This window comes from Chiloscyllium plagiosum, unplaced genomic scaffold (assembly GCF_037043375.1).
Source record: "Chiloscyllium plagiosum isolate Xiang-an unplaced genomic scaffold, Cpla_swu_hap1 HiC_scaffold_5, whole genome shotgun sequence".
In the NCBI taxonomy this organism is placed as follows: Eukaryota; Metazoa; Chordata; class Chondrichthyes; order Orectolobiformes; family Hemiscylliidae; genus Chiloscyllium; species Chiloscyllium plagiosum.
In genome coordinates, this window is record NW_028270143.1 from 73,881,964 (window position 1) to 73,895,183 (window position 13,220).

The following is a 13,220-nucleotide window of genomic DNA, read 5'->3' on the forward strand; positions in this document are numbered from 1 at the left end:
TCAGGCCCTTAAAGAATTCCAATGTTTCAATTAGATTATCTCTTATTCTTCTAAATTCCAATGAGTGGAGTCCCAACCTGTTTAACCTTTGCTTATACGATAATCTCTCCATACCAGGGATCATCCTAGTGAATCTTCTCTGAACTGCCTCCAATGAAATGATATCTTTCCAGAAATAAAGGGACCAAAACTGCTTACAGTACTCCAGATATGGTCTTATCAGCACCTTGTAGTGTTCCAATAAAACTTTCCCACACTTATATTCCAAATCCCTTGAAATAAGGTTCAACATTCCACAAGCCTTCTTGATTACCTGCTGCACTTGTGTGCTAGCTTTCTGTGTCTTGTACACAAGTATCCCAATTGAATTGCAGCTTTCTGTAGTTTTTCTTCATTTAAATAGATTAATAATAAGTGAGAAGCAACAAGGTTGTTAGTGGACTTGAGAGGGTAAATACGGAAAGGCTTTTACCCTTTGTGGGTAAGTCTACGACCGAGGGCATAATCTCAGAAAGAGTGGTCACACATTTAAGACATAGACAAGGAGGGATTTCTCCTTTCAGGAAGTGACAAATTTGTGGAATTCTTTAACATAGAGGTCTGTCAAGGCTGAGTTACTCACTTATTCAAAACTGAGTTATTGACTTTCAATCAGTAAATTAATCAAGAATTACAGGGAAAAGGTAAGAATGTGGAATTGAGGGTTATCAGATCAGCCATAATCTCATTGAATGGCAAAGCTGACTTGATGGGCTGAAAGATCTACTTCTGCGGCTATGTCATATTCTTTATTTTTCAGAGAGCAGATGTTTCTAAGTCTGCCCTCCACGCCCCCTCTTGATAAAGCTGTTGTCACTTGACTGCTTGAATTATCATTCCTTTTGGCTTTGCACTATTATCCCTTTTGCCATTTAATTGCTCATGACTTTCACTCTCTCACAGAACTTCACCTTTTTCCCACCCTCTCCCCTTTCACTGACTCCAAGCTTACTTTAAACTTACTAAGTCTCTAACTTTGTCTGACTCTGAAAGGGTGTCAGTTTGAAATGATAACTCCACAGATGCTGAGAGACTTGATGAATATTTACAACACTTCGTATTTTTATATCAAAAAGGCATCAAGCAATTGAAATGTCAGAAATACACAGCAGCTCACTTTACATCTGAAAAGAGAAATTACATTATATTTCACCCAGACTAATCCTGAGAAAGGATGAATCTCAAATGTTATTTTATCTGATTAGATGCTGTTAGATCCACAGATAATACTTTGCCTTAAGTCAAAATTGGGACCAAATGCAAAATAAAGCCATTTCTCTCATGATACTGAAGCAGCATTTCCTGCTATCAAGCTTGTTATAATAAATATTGGTACTAACATCATTCAGATTTTTGACCAAATTTCTGAAAAATACAGTATTGCAAGTTATGCTTTTATTACGTTTCAATCTAGTAATTCAATAAAGACAGATTTGCCATGCTTAAGAATCTCAAAACTAAGCCAGAGATGTTTAAAGATGAATACATATAATGGGTGTTATGTACACAGACTGACAAGACCATAGGACATAGGAGCAGATGTAGGCCATTCAATGAGATTAAGGATAATCTGGCAAATTCTCAATTACATTTTCCTGCTTTACCACCCCCCCATAGCTCGTGATTCCTTTATTGATTAAAAGTCTTTATATCTCAGCCTTGAATATTTGTAACAGCCCAGCCAAGACAACCATCAGTAGTAAAGAGTTAGTCCTATTTCTATCAATAAATTACTCTGAGATTATGCCCTCTGGTCCCGAAAACACCCACAGATTGAGACATCTACAAGTCCGCAGCTACACTATCAAGCCCCCTAAGAAGCTTATATGTTTAAAAAAGATCGCCTCTATTTTATATTAAATCCCATAGGGTACAGGCCAAACTTCTCAAACTTTCTTCATAAGACAATCCTTTCATCCCTGGGATCATCCCAGAAAACCGTTGCTGGACTGCCTCCAATGCCACTGTACCTTTCCTTAGATAAGGGGACCCAAATTGTTCACAATATTTTAGATGTGCTCTAATTCGTACCTTGTACAGTTTTAGCAAGTCTTTTCTATTTTTACATTTTGTTCTGCTGAAATAAAGGCCAACAATCCATCTTCCTTCTCTAGGACCTGCTGAACTTGGATATTTAGTTTCATACTTCATCATCTTGCCTTGTTCCATTTAACAAAAGGTACTTTAAATGACAGAGACTCATGGTTGGTGTGTTGCCTCCCAGGTGCCAGGGTTCATGATGTCTCTGTTCATGTTTTTGGGATCCATGAGGGGGAGGGGGAGCAGGCCCAAGTCAGGGTCAACATAGGCACCAATGACATAGGTAGGAAGAGAGTTGGGGATTTAAGACAGAAATTCAGAGAGCTAGGGTGGAAGCTTAGAGTAGAACAAACAAGAGTTGTTATCTCTGGTTTGCTGCCTGTGCCATGTGCTAGCAAGGCAAGGAATAGGGAGAGAGAGGAGTTGAACACGTGGCTACGGGGATGGTGCAAGAGGGAGGGTTTTGGATTCCCGGAAAATTGGGGCTCTTTCTAGGGCAGGTGGGACCTCTACAAACAGGATGGTCTTCACCTGAACCAGAGGGGTACCAATATCCTGGGGGGGATATTTGTTAATGATCTTTAAGTGCGTTTAAACTAATTCAGCAGGGGGATGGGAACCTAAATTGTAGTTCGAGTATACAGGAGGTTGAGAGTAGTGAGGTTTTAAGGTCGCAAGAAGTTGATATGAAGTGTGCCTATTTCAACGCCAGGAGTATCTGGAATAAGGTGGGTGAATTTGCAGCATGGGTTGGTACCTGGGATTTCGATGTTGTGGCCATTTCAGAGACATGGGTAGAATAAGGACAGGAATGGTGATTGCAGGTTCCGGGATTTAGATGTTTCAGTAAGAACAGAGAAGATGGTAAAAAAAACAGGTGGGAGTTTGTGGTGTGGCACTGTTAGTCAAAGACAGTATTACGGTTGTAGAAAGGATGTTTGAGGACTGTACTGAGCTAGTATGGGCTGAGATTAGAAACAGGAAACGAGAGGTTACCCTGTTGGGAGTTTTCTATAGGCCTCCAAATAATTCCAGAGATGTAGAGGAAAAGATAGCAAAGATGATCCTTGATAGGAGCAATAGTGGCAGGGTAGTTGTTAATGGAGGGTCTTTAACTTTCCAAATATTGACTGGGAATTTTATATTGTTCAAGTAATTTGGATGGGTCAGTTTCTGTCCAATGCATGCAGGAGGGTTTCCTGACACAGTATGTAGATAGGCCAATAAGGGACAAGGCCACATTAGATTTGGTACTAGGTAATGAACCTGGCCAGGTGTTAGATTTGGAGGTAAGTGAGCACTTCATGATAGTGACCACAATTCAGTTATGTTTACTTTAGTGATGGAAAGGGATAGGTATATACTGCAGGACAACAGTTATAGCTGGGGGAAAGGCAATTATAATGCGATAAGGCACGATTTAGGATGCATAGGATGGGGAAGGAAACTGCAGGGGATGGGCACAATTGAAATGTGGAGCTTATTCAAGGAACGCCTACTGCGTGTCCTTGATAAGTATGTACCGATCAGGCAGGGAGGAAGTTGCCGAGCGCGGAAGCTGTGGTTTACTAAGGAAGTAGAATCTCTTGTCAAGAGGAAGATGAAGGCTTATGTTAGGATGAGATGCAATGGCTCAGTTAGGGCGTTTGAGAATTACAAACTAGCCAGGCAAGACATAAAGAGAGAGCTAAGAAGAATAAGGAGGGGACATGAGAAGTCATTGGCGGATAGAATCAAGGAACACCCTAAGGCTTTCTATAGGTATATCAGGAATAAAAGAATGGCTAGAGTAAGATTAGGTCGATCAGAGATAGTAGTGGGAATTTGTGCGTGGAGTCAGAGGAGATATGAGAAGCGCTAAATTAATATTTTCACCAGTATTCACACTGGAAAGGACAATGTTGTCAAGGAGAATACTGAGATACAGGTGACTAGACGAGACAAGACGGGATTGAGGTTCACATGGAGGAGGTGTTAGCAATTCTGGAAAATGTAAAAATAGATAAGTCCCCTGGGCCGGATGGCATTTATCCAAGGATTCTCTGCAAAGCAAGGGAGGAGATTACTCAGCCTTTGGCTTTGATCTTTATGCTGTAATTGTCTACAGAAATAGTGCCAGAAGACTGGAGGGTAGCAAATGATGTTCCCTTGTTCAAGAAGGGTTACCCCCCCCCCCCCCCCAATTCCCCCCCACACACTCTCTCTCTCTTCAAACATATCAAAGAGATAACCCTGATAATTATAGACCAGTGAGCCTTACTTCGGTTGTAGGTAAGTTGTTGGAAAGGGATAGAAGAGATATGATTTATAATCATCTAGAGAGGAATAAGTTGATTAGGGATAGTCAACACTGTTTTGTGAAGGGTAGGTCATACCTCACAGACCTTATTGAGTTATTTGAGATGGTGACCAAACAGGTGGTTGAGGGTAAAGCAGTTGATGTGGTGTATATGGATTTCTGTAAGGCATTTGATAAGGTTCCCCATGGTAAGCTATTGCACATGGGATGGGATTGAGGGTGATTTAGTGGTTTGGATCAGAAATTGGCTAGCTGAAAGAAGACAGAGGGTGGTGGTTGATGGGAAATATTCATCCTGGACTTCAGTTACTAGTGGTATACCGCAAGGATGTGTTTTGGGTCCACTGCTGTTTGTTATTTTTATAAATGACCTGCATGAGGGCATAGAAGGATGGGTCAGTAAATTTGCAGATGAAATTAAGGTCGGTATAGTTGTCGATAGTGATGAAGGATTTTGTAGGTTACAACGGACATAGTTAAGCTGCAGAGCTGGGTTGAGAGGTGGCAAATGGAGTTTAATGCAGAAAAATATGACGTGATTCACTTTGGAAGGAGCAACAGGAATAAAAAGTACTGGGCTGATGCCAAGATCCTTGGTAGTGTAGGTGAGCAGAGAGATCTCAACGTCCAGGTACATAGATCCTTGAAAGTTCCCACCCAGGTTGATAGGGTTGGTAAGAAGGCATACGGTGTGTTGGCTTTTATTGGTAGAGGGATTGAGTTTCAGAACCATGAGGTCATGTTGCAGCTGTACAAAACTTTGGTGCAGCCACACCAGGAGTATTGCATACAGTTCTGGTCTCTGGTCACCACATTATAGGAAGGATGTGGAAGCTTTAGAAAAGGTTCAGAGGAAATTTACTAGGATGTTGCCTGGTATGGAGGGGAATGTCTTATGAGGAAAGGCTGAGGGACTTGAGGCTGGTTTCATTATAGAGAAGAAGTTTAAGAGGTAATTTAATTGAGACATATAAGATAATCAGGGTGTTGGACAGTGGCAGCCTTTTTCCTCAGATTGGTGATGGCTAGCATGAGGGGACATAGCTTTAAATTGAGAGGTGATAGATAAAGGACAGATGTCAGAGGTAGTTTCTTTACTCAGAGAGTAGTAGGGGCGTGGAGTGTACTGCCTGCCACAGTAGTGGACTTGCTAAATTTAAGGGCATTTAGATGGTAATTGGATAGGCATATAGACGAGAATGGAATTGTGTAGGTTAGATGGGCTTCAGATTGGTTTCACAGGTCAACGCAACATCGAGAGCCAAAGGGCCTGTACTGTGCTTTAATGTTCTATGTTCACTTTTAAAATGCAAGACCCAGTTCATGCCCTTCACTTCTCAAATGTGACTAGTCAGCCAAAGCCTATGGTGGAACACACTACTATGGTGTGAGTAAGGGAACCATAGGTTCAATTCCATGCCACCAAACTGTCCAGTATAACCTCCATCGAACTGAAAAAGCAACCATGTCACACCCATGTACCTCCTGTTTACTTTTGAGAAGCACAAGTGAGACTTGAGCACACATTTAGGCAACAACATAAAAAACTGCTTGAAATGAGGAGGATTTGAAGTCTTAATAAAGAATCAAAACTTCATTAGTCTTCCTGACCTTTAGTGCTCCACATAGTTCCACAGTATCTGCATCCTCCACCACACTTATCCGGAAATTGGATGTCTGCAGAAGCTCTTTGAAAAGGTTTCCATTTTGCACGTTTTTGCTGCCTGATTATAAAACAGATTTACTAAGTTCTCCAATTAACTGAAGTTAAATGTACTGCCACTTTTTAAATTAACACAGCAGATCACAAACAACAAAAACAGCACATGTACACACTAAACATATGATTGGTTCACATAACTGTTTTGCAATAAGCAAACTCAGTGTTACTTTTTGGGCTTTCACAACAACGCATGCACTCAGGCCCCTGAAGAATGCTGAAGGACCAGGGTACTGTCATTTGACTACTGATAACAAACTTTGTAATCTATGCTTTCATTGAAATCACCAAACTAGGGGAAAAAATGTTTAATTGGCTATAACATGCTTTAAGGTGGCTTGCAATTATGAAAGGTGCTATATAAAAATGATTTTGTTTATAAATTAGAACTGATGAATAAACTGCTAGAGATGTTTGCTCCTGTATAGAGTCATACAGCATGGAAACAGACCCTCCAGTCCAATTCATTCATGTCATTCAGGTTTCCCAAACTAACTAGTCCTAAGTGCCTGCTTTTGGCCCATATCCTTCTAAATCTTTCCAATTTATGTACCTATCTACGTGTCTTTTAAAGATTGGATCTGTTGCTGCATCTACCACTTCAGGCAGTTCATTCCATAAATGAATCACGGCGTGTGTGAAACAATTGTCCTCAGGTCCCTTTTAAATCTTTCTATTCTCACCTTAAAATTATGCCCTCTAGTTTTGAACTCCCCTACCCGAGGTGCTATGCATCTTATCTGTGCCCCTCATGATTTTATAAACCTCTATAATGTCACCCCTCAACTCCTATGCTCCAGTAAAAGAAGGCTCAGCCTTTCTAACCTCTCCTTATAACTCAAACCTTCAGTTCTGGTAGCATCCTTGTAAATACGTTCTGCACAATTTTCAATTTAATAATATTCTTCCTATAACAGGGTGACCAGAATTGTACACAATACTCCAAAGTGGCCTCAGCAACATCCAGCACAGCCACAACATGAAGTCCCATCTCCTTTTGTTCAAAGCTCTGACTAATGAAGGCAAGCTTGCTAAACTCCTCCTTCACCACCCTGTCTGCCTGTGACACCAATTTCAAGGAACTATGTACATGAACCCCTCGGTCTCTCTGCTCAACAACACTCAACAACCGACCATTAACTGTGTAAGTCCTGCCCATGTTCATCATTTCAAAATACACTAAATTTATCTAAATTAAATTCCTTCTGCCACACCTCAGCCCAATGGTCCAGTTGATCAAGATCTCGTAGTATTCATAGATAATCATCTTCATTGTCCATTATACCACCAGTTTTGGTGTCATCCACACACTTCCAAACCATGCTTCCTATAATCTCATCCAAATTGTTTATGCAAATGGTAAACAAATGTAGACCAAATGCTAATCCTTGCGGAACACCACTGGCTACATGCCTCTCGCCTGAAACACAACCCTCAGCCACCACTCCCTGTCTCCTACCATCAAGCCAAATTTGTATCCAATTAGCAAGCTCTTCCTGAATCCCATGTGATCCAACTTTATTCATCAGTATTCCATGCAGAACTATATCAAAGGCATTGCTAATGTCGATGTAGACAAAGTCTGATGCTTTGCCCTCAACTATCATCTTGGTCACATCCTCAAAAACTTAATCAAGTTTGAGAGACATGATTTCCCACGGACAAAGCCATGCTGACTATCCCTAATCAGTCCTTGCCTCTCCAAATGCATGTAAATTCTGTGTCTCAGAATTGTCTCCAACAACTTACCCACCATTCCATCACACTCACCAGCCTACGTTTCTCAGACTTTTCCTCGCAGTCTTTCTTAAATAAAGACACATTAGCCACCCTCCAGTCTTCTAGAACTTCACCAGTGGCTGTAGATGATACAAATATTTCTGCTAGGGGTCCCGCACTTACTTCCCTAGCTTCCCACAATGTTTTGGGATACACTTGATTAGCTCCCGGAGATTTATCTACCTTTATGCATTTTAACACTTAAAGCACATCCTCTTCTATGATGTTAGAATGGTTTCTATGGGGTGGCCATGTTGGTAAGGGATGATATTCAGTCCCTTGCGTGGGGGGTTGGTAGAATCAGGGGATGTAGAGTCAGTATGGATAGAGCTGAGAAATTCTAAGGGTAAAAAGACCCTCTTGGGAGTTATCTACAGGCCCCCAAACAGTAGTCTGGATGTCGGATGTAAGTTGAATCAGGAGCTGAAATTGGCCTGTCGCAAAGATGTTACTACAGTTGTTATGGGGGATTTCAACATGCAGGTAGACTGGGAGAATCAGAATGGTATTGGACCTCAAGAAAGAGACTTTGTGGAGTGCCTCCGAGATGGATTCTTAGAACAGCTGGTGCTGGAGCCTACCAGGGAGAAGGCAATTCTGGATCTGGTATTGTGCAACGAACCAGAATTGATCAGGGACCTCGAAGTGAAGGAGCTATTGGGAAGTAGTGACCATAATACAATGGGCTTCAATCTGCAATTTGAGAGGGAGAGGGTACAATCAGAAGTGACAATATTTCTGTTGAATAAAGGGAACCATGGAGCTATGAGGGAGGAGCTGGCCAACGTTCAATGGTGCAATACCTTAGCAGGGATGACAGTGGAGGAACAATGGCAGATATTTCTGTGTATAATGCAGAAGATGCAGGATCAATTCATTCCAAAAAGGAAGAAAGATCCTAGGAGGAGGCATGGGTGGCCGTGGCTGACAAGGGAAGTTAAGAAACATATAAAGTTAAAAGAGAAAAAGTATAACATAGCAAAGATAAGTGGGAAAACGGAGGACTGGGAAGCTTTTAAAGAACAACAGAGGATTACTAAGAAGGAAATATGCAGAGAAAAAATGAGGTACGAAGGTAAACTGGCCAAAAATATAAAGGAGGATAGTAAAAACTTTTTGAGGTATCTGAAAGGCAAAAAAATGGTTAAGACTAAAATTGGGCCCTTGAATACAGAAACAGGGGAATATATTACGGGGAACAAAGAAATGGCAGAAGAATTGAATTGGTACTTCAGATCTGTGTTCACTGGGGAAGACACAAGCAATCTCCCTGAGGTAACAGTGGCTGAAGGACCTGCACTTAAGGGAATTTATATTTGCCAGGAATTGGTTTTGGAGAGATTGTTAGGTCTGAAGGTTGATAAGTCCCCGGGGCCTGATGGTCTACATCCCAGGGTACTGAAGAAGGTGGCTCGAGAAATCGTGGATGCGTTGATGATTATTTTCCAGAATTCGGTAGATTCGGAATCAGTTCCTGCGGATTGGAGGGTGGCTAATCTTGTACTACTTGTTAAGAAAGGTGGGAGAGAGAAAACAGGAAATTATAGACCAGTTAGTCTGACCTCAGTGGTGGGAAAGATGCTGGAGTCTATTATAAAGGATGAAATTACGACACATCTGGATAGTAGTAACAGGATAGGTTAGAGTCAGCATGGATTTATGAAGGGGAAATCATGCTTGACTAATCTTCTGGAATTTTTTGAGGATGTAACTCTGAAGATGGACGAGGGAGATCCAGTAGATGTAGTGTACCTGGACTTGCAGAAAGCTTTTGATAAAGTCCCACATAGGAGGTTAGTGAGCAAAATTAGGGTGCATGGTATTGGGGGCAAAGTACTAACTTGGATTGAAAGTTGGTTGGCTGACAGGAAACAAAGAGAAGTGATAAACGGCTCCATTTCGGAATGGCAGGCAGTGACCAGTGGGGTACCGCAGAGATCAGTACTGGGACCGCAGCTTTTTACAATATATATTAATGATGTAGAAGATGGTATTAGTAATAACATTAGCAAATTTGCTGATGATACTAAGCTGGGTGGCAGGGTGAAATGTGAAGAGGATGTTAGGAGATTACAGGGTGACCTGGACAGGTTAGGTGAGTGGTCAGATGCATGGCAAATGCAGTTTAATGTGGATAAATGTATGGTTATCCACTTTGGTGGCAGGAACAGGAAGGCAGATTACTACCTAAATGGAATCAATTTAGGTAAAGGGACAGTACAAAGAAATCTGGGTGTTCTTGTACACCAGTCAATGAAGGTAAGCATGCAGGTACAGCAGGTAGTGAAGAAGGCTAATAGCATGCTGGCCTTCATAACAAGAGGGATTGAGTATAGAAGCAAAGAGGTTCTTCTGCAGCTGTACAGGGCCCTGGTGAGACCACACCTGGAGTATTGTGTGCAGTTCTGGTCTCCAAATTTGAGGAAAGACATTCTGGCTATTGAGGGAGTGCAGCGTAGGTTCACAAGGTCAATTCCTGCAATGACGGGACTACCTTATGCTGAAAGACTGGAGCGATTGGGCTTGTATACCCTTGAGTTTAGAAGATTGAGAGGGGATCTGATTGAGACATATAAGATTATTAAAGGATTGGACACTCTGGAGGCAGGAAACATGTTTCCGCTGATGGGTGAGTGCCAAACCAGAGGACACAGCTTAAAAATACGGGGTAGACCATTTAGGACAGAGATGAGGAGAAACCTCTTCACCCCGAGAGTGGTGGCTGTGTGGAATGCTCTGCCCCAGAGGGCAATGGAGGCCCAGCCTCTGGATTCATTTAAGAAAGAGTTGGGTAGAGCTCTCAAGGATAGTGGAATCAAGGGTTATGGAGATAAGGCAGGAACAGGATACTGATTAAGGATGATCAGCCATGATCATATTGGATGGTGGTGCAGGCTCGAAGGGCAGAATGGCCTACTCCTGCACCTATTGTCTATTGTCACTCAGGACAACATGAACCCCAACAAGACAGGCAACCTATGTACCTAAGCCTTGGTATCAAGTGTAACAGGTGGAGGAACAAGATGACAGTTTTATAAACTGTATACTGACAGTCCAATCTTCAGAGAAAAGGCAGGGAAGGGACAAGATTAGATTTTTGGTTTGCTCATTGTCTGTTGGGGTAAACCATTTTACTTGAAACTGAGAAGCAGGAGGATCTCACTTTCTGTCTCGCCAGAGGAAATTTGTGGAACATTCTAAGTTGTGGCATATATAAATTAGACTGCATTAGAAAAAATACAGTGCCTTTGAGCCATATGGTCTTCTGTTCATTCAAGTTAAGTAACCAGTTTTCTGGCTTATGATTGACCTTATCTCACTGCCTTGCTGACACGCCTGTGTTCCAAATGATACAAGAGATTTCAGTAGACAGTGTACACTGAGAGGGATCTTATTGTAGACCTCCCATATGTCTCAACTGCATAACTAAATATTTGGCTGTAAAGACATTTTGCAAGCTGTATGGCACTAAAGGCCTATGTGCAAGTGTCTGTCAGTGCTGATGCTTACAAAATAATAATCTGACCTGCAAGGAGATAACACTTGCAGTAAAGAAAATGGAAACAGCATTTGACTTTTCTGAAAAGCAATGAAGCCAATGCTATGAGAAAGAATGCTAATGATTATAAATTATTAAGAGATATAAACTTTGTTAGATTTCAAGTAAAAAGGGACAATGGCCAACATCAACACAAACAATGTAAATTATATTGCATCTGGTGAATGTGAGATTAGAACTATTTGTTCACATGAAGGGTAAACAAAGGTATGTGCTGCTGAAGTCAAATAGCCTATTGCATTTTGAAAGTTCCCTATCTTTTCTTAAGTTAGCACTATACGCATCCCAGTAAGTCAGGAACCTGACATTCATGACCTGAATGCATTAATTCAACCACTATTTGTTCTACAACTTATAAGACATTTTCAAATCAAAGAAAACATTTTCTTTATTACCGTGCTACTCACAAATAGTTTTCAAAATAACATGTTCTCATTTGTTTCCCTGTATTTTTAGAATATTGCAACACCCTTGTGTGCTGATAAAGATTATTTTCTATTTTGTACATAAGTGCCTCATTGAGCAACATTCCCAAGTTCCGTTCCTGTTTACTTATTTGTTTATTTTCTTTCAAATAGCTCTCCATTTACTACAAAGGCAATGACTCCAGCACGGGCTAAGGTTCAAAAGATCCCAGCCACCTTGTGTGATTCAGTGAAAGTGTTAGCTGGTATTTTGATCCAGCAGCCACATTCTACAATATTCCTGCAGGTGTCACTAGATAACAGTCATAAATGGAAACCATGATCGAGTTCACAGGCATAAACACAATTAAAGCAACATTACAATTGTAAGTACAATTCTAACTATCACACCAGCTCAGATCAACTAACTCAGCAAAAGCTATTGACCAACTAATCCGAATGGTTTGTTTTCTGCCCAATTCACTTTCCAACTCACTCCAGTAAAGTGTAAGTAATAACTCTTTCATAGAACTAGACATAATAGTGTTAATGCAGTCCATTTTATCTTTCTGAAGGCTGAAGAGAATAGAATGTTGTAACAATTAAACTGCTAATTCATGCAACTTTCTACCAACATTCTTAAATGGAAGTTTAATACATTACAGCACAATTCACAGCACATCTTTAACAGAGGGATTACTGTCTGCCACTCACTTAATCGCATATTCTTATTTGGAAGCTTAATAGACTGCACCACAATTCATAGCATACAGAATTTGAATTTTTGAAAAAAAAAAATTGCAATGCAAAAGTAGAAATGTTGCAAAGTAAACTGACTTACCAATTGTAGTTTCACAGAACTTCTCTGCTGCAACTTCATTGGCTATATTGGCCCCCATTAAAACACTAACATCAATCTTCATTTTCTCCCTGATTATATCGGAGATCAATTTTAGTCCTTCAGGCCCTTCATCAATCCCCTGGAATCAAAGAGAAAATAACAGAAAAATATTGAATGTACTGTAACTGAAATGATTCATTTAAACATTAGAGTTGTGGTAGTCTGTTCTGATATAATGCCACAGTTCCATTCCCGTGCTATCCCACATCATTCGAAAATCACATAACAGTGGTACTGTTTAAACCAATGAGACCGGAATAGAGTTATAGCCAATACAGGTAAGGAAAGTTTGAGTTCTGCAAATAATGGTCTACATTCTTCAAACGCATTATAGCCAATTTGCATTGAAGAAATGCGCATTATAGCAGAACCGATTGTATTTGCAATTCCAATGAAACTAAACATTAATGATAGCTTCATGCTTTCATTATGATTCCTTGGTGGTAACTTTTCAATATAAAGTCACGGTATTGCATTCT

General features: G+C 40.7%; 1 protein-coding gene across 1 annotated transcript in view; it reads right to left on the reverse strand.

The window, feature by feature from the left end:
- Window positions 1-13,220, reverse strand: part of gpd1c (glycerol-3-phosphate dehydrogenase 1c) — a 61,506-nt gene that overhangs the window by 28,383 nt on the left and 19,903 nt on the right. Inside the window, exons 4-5 of the mRNA XM_043690246.2 lie at window positions 12,682-12,820; window positions 5,990-6,102 (exon numbers count right to left, since the gene is read on the reverse strand). Of these exons, the coding sequence (XP_043546181.1) occupies window positions 5,990-6,102; window positions 12,682-12,820 (252 nt within the window). The remainder of the gene's footprint in view (window positions 1-5,989; window positions 6,103-12,681; window positions 12,821-13,220) is intronic.